Source organism: Falco rusticolus, chromosome 2, assembly GCF_015220075.1.
Source record: "Falco rusticolus isolate bFalRus1 chromosome 2, bFalRus1.pri, whole genome shotgun sequence".
In the NCBI taxonomy this organism is placed as follows: Eukaryota; Metazoa; Chordata; class Aves; order Falconiformes; family Falconidae; genus Falco; species Falco rusticolus.
In genome coordinates, this window is record NC_051188.1 from 44,000,844 (window position 1) to 44,013,632 (window position 12,789).

Consider the following 12,789-nt stretch of genomic DNA (forward strand, 5'->3'; position numbering starts at 1 on the left):
TAAAAGAGATTATCTGTTGCTATTACTGCATTTCCTATCCTTTTTCTACCAGTCTTTTAAATAAAGAAAAGACAACTTTGCTGCGTGTCAAGAATCAAATGGCAGTGGATTTGGAGAGACTTCTAAATCACCGTGAGGTAATCTTCCCATTTTAGCATTACTGCCATAAGTGTGTTTTTTCTCTCCTCAGCCTTAAACCATGGGGGGAAAAAAATGGTTTACTTTGGTTTGATTTGTTGGGGTGGTTTTTTTTTGGTCTGTGTCATTTTCAGAAGCACAGGTGATCATATCAGGCACCGGGGAGGCTCTCAGTTGTACTTTCAGTTGCTAAATTCTCTCAGATGACTTGGTCTCACTGTTCTTTCTTTTCTTATGCATACAACAGACATGCCTTGCAAGTGTTTAGTCTTTGTCAGGCATTTAGCAAGTATTTAGATAAATGTGATCAGATTGATACATGCATAATCTGAAAGGCCTGCATGTGCCACAGTATGCCCCGGTATCTCTCCCTGCTTTTCCCAGTCATTGAGACCAAAAGCCTGAACAAAGCATTGCACAATTCATTTCCTGTACACACATCTGAGTTTCTTTTCAACTCCAAAACAGGATTTGGGGAGAGGAAACGAGGTAGTCACACAGGTTTCATCCAGACAAGAGTCAGGGTACTTCTTTATCTACTTATCTGGGTTTCATTCAAGCAAGGAGTTACAGTGTTACTGAAATACACTCTCAGATCTAAAAGTATGCAAAATCTTGCCATTTAGACATAAATGCTTTATATAAGGATTCCTAAAAGGCTTTTGTCAAGATTTCTCTAAACAATTTTAAGAGATTAACAAGTCAAGGAGTATGAGAGAAAAATATTTCTGCAGATTAGATGTCTGAAACAAAAGATAGGAATAAACACAGTTTACTGAAGGAGTCCCATACACAAATGATCTGAAAAAGAGTGAATAGTAATATGGGAAGTTTTCTGAGGCTACAGAATACTGAAGATATAAAACCAAAAGCTAACCATGAGCAGCTGTTTAAATGATCTCCCAGAGCTGCTAAATGATTTTCAAGGATTTGCAGAGAAAATACATTAGTGAACAAAAATTATGCATATGAGGAAAAACAGCACAAGTTATATATATGCAGTAATGGGACCTAAATTCCCAGTTACCTGTGAAGAAAGATCATCACAGAGTCATTATATCAATAGTTCTCTGAAAAATTCCTTTCAATTCTCCAGCTGGAAAGAGAGAAGATGGGGAGATTACTTTCAAGGAATCTACCACTGTCCTAAATTATCTTGTCTGAGATTGCATTATCACTCATTCTGATACCATTATTTCCATAGAAAACTGACTCTCCATGCACTTCTTGAAGTCCTCTCACTCCACCTCCAAAATTCTTCCCTTCCATCTCCTTTCCTTGCTGTTCTCCCAGATTCCCTTCTTAGATCAGTAAACCAAAATCCGTGTCATGAATTTGTCCAAACCAGTTTCTCTCTGCTGACCAGTTACAAAACCGTTTTTTGTTGAATGAAACCAAAACAATTTCACTGACAGCTTAGTCTACGTGAGTGTCAACTTCAGTGAAAACTTACTAATTCTGTTCCCTGAGTGCAGATCTCAAATGTGAAATTATCACCTTAAAAGTAAAAAGAAAACAAGTGTTTAACTTGTTTAGTTTCTGCGCTGAATCACACTGCGTATTTGTCTGATGCAGTTTCCTCCTAGAATAGTTTTTGCATTTAGCTCTCTGAGTTGATTGTAGTGGTTATGAAGTTCCCTGCATAGAGATTAAAATAACCTAATTACAGAACAGAGTAATTGAACATACTTCCCAAAACTGCAGGTGTCATTGACCCGGCAGGAGCATCTGTAGGTACATCAGAAGTAATCATTTGATAGCTCTTATTTCTGATGTCTGTATCCACATCATATATTTAAATTTCAAATTCAAGGCTGAGACAAAGACGTATGTTCTGTTTGGATTATATTTGGGTTTGCTTTTTTCTTTTGTTTTTTGGTCATTTTTTTTGTTCATATGAAACCCACTGGTCTTCTATTAATTTAACATAAAATATTTAAAGTATTTCTAGATAATTTATAAGCCTTATCATTATATTAATGCATTATCATATCATTATATTAATGATATGAAAAATACTCTGAGGAAACATGACTTAATTGTATAAGTATATAGTGAATGTTCTGAATTTCCAATATGATAGGCCCTTGGCAGGCTAATTTCAAATTAATTTCTTTCAAAATTTCCTGTTCCTATTTCTTCTCTCCCAAGTAGCGCTGCTGCCAAATAGTTCTGCTCTCAAAGTAGTTACGCTTTGGGTGCCTAGTTTTAGTAGTGTCATATCAACCAGCATGCATTGCAGCTGATTAAAACCAGTAGAAAGTGATAAAGGTAAAATTTAACAATGTTTTATGAGAAAACTGTAAAATTTTCTGCTTCGAAGCAATGCGACGTTGTTTACATCCAAACAACGTTGGCCCCTATGAGTACCCTCACGAACTCTTCCTGATATGCAGCAGTTTGCTTCTTTGTGTCATTTCACCACTTAACATTTTCAAACTGTGGCAAAGGGTGCAAGCAAGGCTGAGTGAGGCAGGCTTTGTAAAAAAGAAAGCAAATACTTGAGTCTAAAAGAGACTTCATCTTGAATGTTCCTTTGGATGTTAAAAAATTGATCAAAAATTTCCAAAATTATTACCGTTTTGTCAAATTTCTTATTATATGTTAAAACTAGGCCATATTAGTCACATTGTTTTACTTAACAGTGGTAACATTTTTTCAAGTCACCTATGCAGAAAAGGCTATAAATACTGAACACACACCCCCCCCCCCAAAAAAAAAAAAACCCAACATTAGAAGTGGCATGTTTAGGGCAAGAAAATTACAAAATGCCAGTACAATGCACAAAAAAACCCTAAGAAACACAAAAATAAGCTGAAGTTGTTTTAGAAAATGTGTGAAAATAACAAGAAGCGTTTGGGGGGGGGGGCTATGTATGTATATGTTAAATTTCTGTCATTTCTGTTTATTCTTAATGTAGCCTTTTATTTTTTACTTTTAATGCAGTCTTCTTTCAATAGTTTTACAGTTTATGAATTTCTCTAAAAGGCAATTATCTCTTGTATTGAAGTCTTTGTATAGGATAGGACAATTTAGTTTGAGTTAGTCTTCAGTTAAATTTTTTTGCTGTCTTAATAAAAAAGGGAAATATGCAGTAACATCACAGTTTCACAGTAACTATCCCTGCTAATAGAAAAAAACAATCCAAATTTTCTAATCTTGGGTTAATAAAGACTTAACTTCATTTAGACAAAGTATGTATTTTTAAATAAAGGTAACATGCTATCTGTAAACATAGATCTATGCAATTTGAAAAAATATGAATTATGGGATTATGTGTTCTGTACGTGCTATCCTGTAATATGATTACTATCAGTCTTGATTAGTCATTGCACATACTAAACTGTCATGTCTTGTTAGGAATTACTTTGTTGCGCTCATGTTTGCAAGTAAAAACATTAGAATTCTGGAATAGATAAACCCAAGATATTCATAGTTCACATAAAATGAAGTTGAGGTATGTTCAAAATACAAGCAAAATGCCAAAACATTGTTAAGGCTGTCTTACAGTGACATGTTTCAATAAGTATAAAGTTTTGACTTAAGGTATTCCAGCCTGTGTGGTCTCAGACTGTATTAAATCTTTTTAATGAAATGTTAGAGATTGAGGGGCTGGGGTTTTTTTTGTTTTTATCACCTTGTAATATCAGATGGATTCATAATGCTTGCTTTGGAGGTAATTATGGCATTTTATACACTTTTTAAATAAAGAACTTATGCTCAAGCTTAATCTTATGTCCTTTTCACATATCTTAATTTTGGAAGAAAAAAACAATCTTGGAAGAATTTATATAGGGCTCTTATGTGAGTTCTTTTATTACAGGAAAAAAATGACACTGGATATTCATGTAATAAAATAGTTCATTATTTCAAATTATGTAGACAGCTAATTTGATGATGATTATTTTATTTTGCTGTGGGAAATTAAAGTTAAAATTGGTCGTTTGACTATGCACATTCTTTAAAAGTTAGGTCCACCCATGAAAGAAAAATTGACGCTTTTTTTCCTAGGCTATATTCTTGGCCTAAATTCTTAATTGTTTCTTGGCCTGCTATTTCCTGGTTTTTTTTCTGAATTAATTAGTAAATGAATATAGGAAACTTTTTAATCTAGCTTCTCATTTAGATCATTGAGAATCAGCTGATGCAATAATATTTCTTATCATCTTCATATGGATAAATTCAATGGCAAGGGAATTCAATGGCATTATCGTGAATGATTCATACCCAGGATCATGCTAAGATTATATTCTTAGAGGTTCGTAATAAAGCTTTCACAGTGCTGCTCCCCACTTTGGTGTGTCAGAAGGAACTGGGGTACGCAATACTGTGATGCCGTTTGTAAACCCCTCAATGCACGATAGCAAGTACAGTTAGTACAGCCAAATTTTTGAGCTAATTTCAGACTGAGAAATTTTATATGTTTTGTCAAGATAAGCAATGGGATTTTTGATTGTTTTCCCAGATCCATCAGAAGAGTCATAAAACATTGTTTGGAGGAACAATGGAGTCTCCCATTAATAACTTTCTAGTAAACAGTGTTTGGTTTTTTTTAAAAAAAGGGTATTTCAAATCCAGATTTTTTTTGCATTATTATTTGTAGTCTATGTTCTCTTTTTAATCTGAACTTTACACTTTTGACCCTCTGTCTTTTACTGTGGATAACTGAACCACACACAAAAAAAGATGACTTGTGATCTTGATTCTTCCCACTCTTAACTTCAGCACTTACCCCCAGATTTGGACCCTTGTTGCCCTAATGTCTTGGTATAGTCAGGGGCGCATGTTAGAAGGATGTTTCTTCAAAGCAAAAATCAAGATGAAATTACCCATTATGCCCAAGTTGAGGCAGTAGCTATAACCTCTTTGCTTCTGATTCTTCTCTCTCCTCTTGCACCAGCTCTGGCACATTTCTAATACTGCACAGGGACCATACAGATCACTAAACAGAAACATAACCTGACCAAAAAAAGAATACCACAAAAGTGAATTGCTCTCTGTTAGGTTAGCAATTTGAATTGCTTTTGGAAAGGGTCCAGCAAGGAAAAGAGCAAGTAAAAATATTTATATGTCAGTATTACTTACCTGTGAAAAAGAGGGCATTTTGTGTCCAAAACTGTGGAGTAGAGCACACCGAGCTTCTGTGGCATCCTTTATCTGCATCCAAACTTTATCCTTTCGTGCATGTAATGGGCATCTATAACTTAAAGGCACCAAAGTGCAATTTGCTGTTAAGTGCTAAAGTTAAGTGGGATGAATCCACTAAATCTTTTTAGCTGAAGCTCTTGAACCATGATTCCTTTTATCTGGGATTTTTTTTTTTCCCTTCTCTTCCTACAGTCAGCCTTTGACTAAAAGAAATATTTACCGTGAGCTCTGTGATCTTGGCACTTCCATTGCCTTTCATGCTTGATGCAGTTGTTAGTATTTTGGAACGTCAGAAGTGCAGTTTTAGACTTTATCCATTGGCTTGCAAGCTTCAGATGAAAACTTGGAAGGGCAGTCTGTCAGCACTCAGATGTTTGGCAAGAAGTTTTAGTAATCATTTTCTGAGGTTACATTTAAGAGGTTATAAATTTGCTGTGCTTTGATGTATGACATTGTACTATCTCTTCAGATATTTAAGATGCAGACATATTATAGTAAAGAAACCAAATAATGCACACAAATAAATCAATTTATTTTAGTTTTTCCAATTCAAAGTACAGAATGTAGAAACAGAATTCTGAAATCTTGAATATTAACAACCTGCTGTTTAGATTTTTGATGTGGAGTTCATAAGTCGTTACGGGGTGGGGGCGGGGAGCAGAACAGAGCCAGTATAACAAATGGAGGCATTCTTTTCATGTTTTAAGTAGAAATATTCTAGGAGACGTGAGAAGAAACAGAAATGAGACAGTGGTGTAAGAAACACCAATAGAAGGCTTTAAATGGTATTCCTTTAAGTCCTAAGATCAGTTTCAGTTTATATGAACATAAGGGAGTCAATTTGCACTACTGTTTTTTAAAAAACTGCTTGTAATCACCTGTGTGCAGTGTAGTCTGGCAATACAGTAATTTTTAATCTATAAAAGTACAACAAATATTGTGAAACTATTTTAGTGAGAAATAAAAGGGTAAAATTTATGGCATAAACACTGCAAATGAAGGCTGTTTATAATACTCATTATTTTCTTATAATGCAATTGTTTATGCAGACATGATCACTTATCAGCACATAAATATTGTATACTGGTTAAAATTATATGAAAACCTGCTGATATTTTACCTCCTTCATACATCTGTGCACTTGTGGTACATTAGCAGCTGTGCATACAAGTGATAGAATGTAAACTTGCTGAACTAGTCACCTGCCTTATCGGCACATTCATGTGTTACTGTGCCAAAGCTCTTCATGTGAAGTTAGTAACCAGAAACCAGGCTCTGGCTATCTGCTATGGGACAAAGTAGAAAACGTGTAGTAGTAGTTTAAATAAACCTATTTTATATCAATTAGTTAAATGGATGTAGACACATGGGATTTAATTGCTATTTGGTTACTTAAATCTGGTTATCTTATGTCAGTAAATTGTTGTGTCGCTTGCATTGAGTGGTAAATCTTTCTAAATATGTGTACCTGAGTTGGTATTAATCTTCAACTAGAGCAGATTAAAATTTATTTCTGTTATCCATTGCAAGCTCCTATTATTTTAAAAACATACTAAAGTTTAAAAAACTCTTATTGAGTGATTCTTGCTGAGAATAGTCTACCAGGTTAATATTAAAATGCTAATTGCCTAAGTGACTGTTATGTTGAATTTATTTTCCAATTGGCAGGTCAGAAGCTTTCCAAATCCTATGTGTAACTCCCCATTTATGAGTAAACCTGATGTTTATCTTTTCCCCCTTTCCAGGTTTTCGCAGTTTCTTAACAATATGTCAGAATAATCCCGTTTAATAATTAAGTATTTCTCTGCCTTTCACCACATTTGTGAACACCTCACAAATATTATTCTCAGAATTTAAAGCAGCAAAGTATCACTACCCATTTTGCAGAAGCAACAACCACAATGAAAGAAATGGTGTTTTATCCAAAACTCCCCAGAGTTTGTGGTAGAGGTTAAGAGTTCACATGTCCTAATGCAATACCTTAATCACAACCATTCTTTCCTTATGTGTTTCAGTTCAAAAACCTGAAAAGAAAATCTCCTTAGTGTTTTTCCTAACTAGACAAAAATTCTTTTCTCCAAGTCATCTTCTTATATATAAACTGATTTTAATTTGAAAGTAGTATCAGAAGCAAATCATGTTTTCACTTTTTATTGTTCTGAGAATTTAAATTTACATTCATTTTTTTTAATCCACATCTCCTGAAAAAAGGTCACTTTTCAAAGTCCTGTGAGTCTCTTAAAAATGAAATCTAATGTGTTTTTTTTAATTTGAACTGTAGAATGGATATTATTTATATTTTATATTAAGTTTTCTGGAAAAAAAAAGAGGGGAAAAAATCACAGCAGGCTGGAGCGCTTATGTGAATGAGATTAAAAATGTAGCTTATTTTGTCCAAGCAAACAGAGGATCTGATGGGGTGCAAGAAAAGGAGAGAAACATAAGGCAGCATTGTGAAGGTAGTAAGTAAGGACACAGAAAAAGAGAACAAGTGAGAGAGAGAAAGGTGAAGTTAAGAACAGAAAATAGTTACTTCATTATCTTTAAAATGTAGAAAACCTGACTTCTTTTGTTTTTTAATAAGTGGTTGCCAAATGCATTTTCCACGTGTGTGTAAGACTGGAGAGAGCCCACGTGATCAAGCAGGTAGAACAGTTACTAATTAGTCCTATTAGGATATGCATAGTTTGTTAATTGCTCTAAGAGTTTTCCAAGAGCTTCTACAAATCAGGCTAAGGTTCCTGAGGATTTATATAAATCTTGATGAATGTTAGACTTTAAACATGGCCACATGAATTATCAGAAGCATTTGCAATTCCATGACATTGTTCCAAAATTTTGTTTCCAGTGTTTGAGAATCTAGTCGTGTCTGTGCTTGCACATACTCATCTAATGTCATGTCCTGCACAAAACCTTATTAATTCTCAATAATTATCCTATTACCTGGCCCACAAAAATGAAAGAAAAGACAGGTGTTTTTGTTCTTCTTTTCCTCTGTTGAGGCCAAGCAAGGTCTCCCGAAGTATCTGTGCTTTAACTTACTTTGACCGGTTACTCCTATATTCTCATGTTTATCTTTCTTCCTTTTGTATTACCCTTGGGGAATGCCCCTCACTGCTAAATTCTCTACACCCACAGTTTCATTCTCTCTCAGCCATGACCTTGAGGTTTCCAGATGAGTCTTCAGCATGTCATTATTAGTCATACTTTTAAGTATGGCTAATAGTATCCTTAACTGTAATTAAGTCATGCTGAAGATTGACTAGAAGCAACCTAGGAATGAAAGCCAATGTGTTGGATATAGGAACCTGGAGAGCAGCAACAGCTGCCATCTGCAAAAAACAGAGGTAGAGAGAAGTTCAGAGGCTCATAAAAAGCTTTGGAGTCATCAGAGGGAGGGCAGTACGTGTTTAATCAGGGGTGGAAGCTTAGTGGATAAAAGAATAAAACTGCTTTGTTGGGGGAGAGGGGAAGGAAGGGGTATCTGCAGGGGTTGGGAAGACATGACTGAGAAGAAGTGATTGGTAACAGGTGCCTTCAAACAGTCTCTAGCTCTGCCTCTTTCCCCTCTTTTCTGTGTAAAAGATTGTACATGATAACGCCAAAATTATTTGTGTTTCTAAAGTGAATGACTTCCTGCTCATCTATGTGCTGCAACTTGTTTTATATAAAAAAAATGCTGATGTACAATGCTTAGCTCTCTTTTTAAATGTTAAGCCACAGAGTAATTATCATTTTTCTTATGCTACGTTTATGTTCCAAGATTCTAGTTTCTATTAATGTTCTGCATGTTTTCTAAGTAGATTACAGGGACATTTCTGCATCACAAGTAAGCCCTGGAGCTATTCTCAGCTTAAAGCTTGGAGAAACAAAGTGACATTTACATTGCTAAATGAGTGTTGAGAAGTTTCTGGCTCTTTTTTTACAAGGAAAAATGTGCTTCTAAGCAGTATTTCTCATTTTTGTTACTTGTTTTGTTGCTGTCAAGCTTTAATAAAACTTGAATTCCAAATAGTACTGAATGTAGGAAGAGGAGGGACTTTACAGCTGAGTGCGTTCATTCTTTTCTTGGAGCTGTATTATTCAGAATGTCTTACTAGTTTTCACATATATTCTTTAAAGAATTATCCTTCTATTCACAGTGGTATAACTAAACAATTGCATATGAAATGGTGATTTCTACTGAGCAATTTACTAAACCCTGTTAGTATAAGATTTCTAAGATTCTACAAAAAAATAATGTCAGTTAATATAAGTCAAATCTAAATACATTTTTTGCTCTTAAGAAATAGGAAGTTTCAAAGAAGTTTCATAGGCAAAATGCAACTTACTTATGGATTATGGGATGAAATTGGCATGTGTATTTTAAATTACACGGTTTTTAGAGAGCCAGAATCAGTTAAAGTGATAATCACTTAAACAAGAAATTGTTGGCTGTTGAGCAATCTGAAATTGTTCAGATTTTCTGAATATTTAGCCAATGCTCTGTTGTGTTCATTTTTCCTGTATTGGCTATGAATATTTCCATCACATTCTGCTGCTTATCTAGCAGTGTAAAAATTTTAATTCTGTTCAGTTTATGGTAACATTTGAATATTATCAAGTGGAAATTGAATTTAAATACTCTGTAAGAAAAAACAGGGAGAATCAAACTAAAATGTTACCCTCTCAGAAAACATAGGAACTTCTACATAATAATTTATGGGAATAAGGCTGTTTTGACATTTTAGTATTTTTAGCATCTGTCTCCTGTAAGTAGGACTTACTCAAGAAAGCATACTTTTTATTAAACTTGAATTTGAGTAAATTAATGTTACAATGGATCAGATTAAAAAAAATATTTGGGGATATAGTCCTAGTTATAATTGCAAATCATTTCTGATCTTCAATACAAAATGCAAAAAAACTTTCAGAATTTCACATGCAAGTTCAACTCCTAAGAATTACAACTGAAATAGGCAGAGATTCTTATGTATATAAAAAGACAGTAGCTGTTCATTGCAATGACTGGGCCATTTTATTGTTGCCATAGTTCTAATGCATTCACTTTATAAAACTGGAATTAGTTTGTAGACCGTACAGTCACAGATCTGTCAGCTTATTTTATGGTTTTATGTGCACTGGGATACAGAGAACTCCTGAATTAAGTGTAGTGCAGAGAAGCTATCAACATATTCTGCATATGGTCTGGCATCTTTCCACCACCCAGTTATCAGGTTCATTTGTTTGATCAGTACATTTCATACTGTCTTCCAGTTTCCAGCTTTACAGTGTGTATCCGTGTGCCTAAGATGGCCATATGTGCAAAGCTCACACCAGAATTCTTGCTGACTTTTCATATTTCCACTACAGCTGCAATTGAGGATGCAACTCTCTCAAGTACACTCTGTCTTACATGAGGGATTAAACCATGACTTGTGATGTTTTCTCAATTGCATAGGTGGTTGTTAAAGTCTTTGAGCTCTGTTATGCCTGTAGGTTCTACTCCTGATAGGCACAAGTCGAGAGCTTTCTACTATTGAAGCTGAACTTGCACCATTCGTGCCACTGCATCCTGTCCATCTGCAGGCATTATTAGTGGAATGGACTGACTTACCGTTTGCTTCATTTTGCTGTCTCATCAAAATGGAGTTTCTGTAGTGTCTTTATACTATTTCACACTTTGTCATCATTAATATTAATGTCCAGTATTGTTAATTCTATGCTAAAAGTGTTGGCCTTTTTTCCACTTTCAGCCAACAAAGGGAGACAAGTAATTCATTCCGGGTTATAGGCTATAGCCCTTCTGCTGTGTGTCTCTAGCTGTTTGGCAGAAATAAATCCCATGAAGAACAGTTCTAAAGTAATTCTTTGTGTGAACAGCCAGTACTTCTAAAGAGCGTTCTAGATACTACTTTTGCTCAAGAGTCTCATTCCTTGGTAATGACACATATATGTCTCCTTTCTCTTAAGTGCACTTCAAAGTTAGAGTACCATACTCACACTTTTTTCTTCAAAGTGCTGTATGCAAGTCATTGCATATATTGAAAGGTGGACCTAGGTTCGATTTCAGTCCTCTGCTCTGTTGTTTTCCAGAAATATGGCAGAGGCTTGGTGTTCTATGCCAACAATCTGTACAGAAGACTCTGTTTGTTTGCCTCCATTTTAACTGGAGCACTCCAATGATATAAAAGAGTACTGCCAGTGTAAAGATGATCTGAGAAGTCGTTTATTAAGTCAAGTGACAAAGTAGCAGAGATAGATCTTGCCTAATTTTAAAAATCTGTAGTAGAGATGACTACATCTGAAAATTTTCTAGGGATTTGTAGTCAGAAAAGAAAAAAAGGCACTATTGTGGTATTATTTGCCATATCCTCATGTAAAATCAGCAAAATCAATTGTAACCTATGAATTTCTCAACAACAGCTATATAGAGGAATCAGACAAGCTAGTTTGCCTGGGTTTAAACATTATTACTGAAGATATCTAAAGGTCAACATGAGGAAATCCAAACAAGTATCTGATCACATGTTCTTGTTCCAAAGCTGAGCTGCAACCAGTTCTCACAGAGATCCCTCTCCATCTTAGTATCAGCTGTTAATGACACAGCTTTAATTTTTTAACACACCTTTACTTTCACAGGAAATCACAGTAGGAATCTAAGAGGAATGCAAATAAGAAAATGCACAGACTTCATAGAAGACATTATCCTTAGTATTTTCTCTGCCATCACTTTATATGCCCATCAAGCTTGACCCTACTGAACACCCTGAGACAGACAACTGTGAAAACGGTTCCTCCTAAACCACCCTGCCCTACCGTTTTCCAGATTGAGATCACTTTCTTTCAAGAAGGAGTTACAGCAAGTATAAAATTACTTTTTTTTTTTCCTCAGAATCCTCCACGAACATTTTTGTATTGAACATGAACTTTTAATTCTTGAGAGACTTGAGAAATCATTTCTGAAATATGTTCTTTACAAAACACTACCAAATGGATATAGCATTCTTAAATGCTACTTTAGGTTTCTCAAATCAGTATTCTTTAACATACCCATAACCTCACTTTCTGAACTCTGCTTTTCCCTGTACTGACTTGTTGTTTGAAGACAATAGCTGTCTAAATGGGAGGATACGTGCATGTGAAGACAGATTACATTGACTTAGCACGAACATGTTTTTCATCCCAGTATGGCTATCTTCCCTCACTTGCATGTTCTATTCTAGCTATTGTTTTTGTTGTTTTAGAAGTTATTAGAAGTTATTTTAGAAGTTAATATAGCCAGAACAGTCACCAGATTGCTAAACTCAAACCTACTATTTGGCTCCCACATTGAGAAGAGTCCAGTCTCCGGACTCAAGGGGTAATGCACTAAGGCTCTCATGAAGTGGTTTTTTTTCCAGTCCCCTCTGTGCAAGGGGGGCTGAACAGTCAACTGTTCTTGGACATAAAGACAGTAATCTCTCAAGTTTCTCCAGACTGGATACGTATTTTTATTTTGAGTTATAATTTAACCACATGGGG

At 35.0% G+C, this 12,789-nt stretch overlaps 1 protein-coding gene across 1 annotated transcript in view; it reads left to right on the forward strand.

Annotated features, from left to right (window-relative positions):
- Positions 1-12,789, forward strand: part of PIBF1 (progesterone immunomodulatory binding factor 1) — a 121,112-nt gene that overhangs the window by 98,850 nt on the left and 9,473 nt on the right. Inside the window, exon 16 of the mRNA XM_037377711.1 lies at positions 53-137. Coding sequence (XP_037233608.1) covers positions 53-137 — 85 coding nt within the window. The remainder of the gene's footprint in view (positions 1-52; positions 138-12,789) is intronic.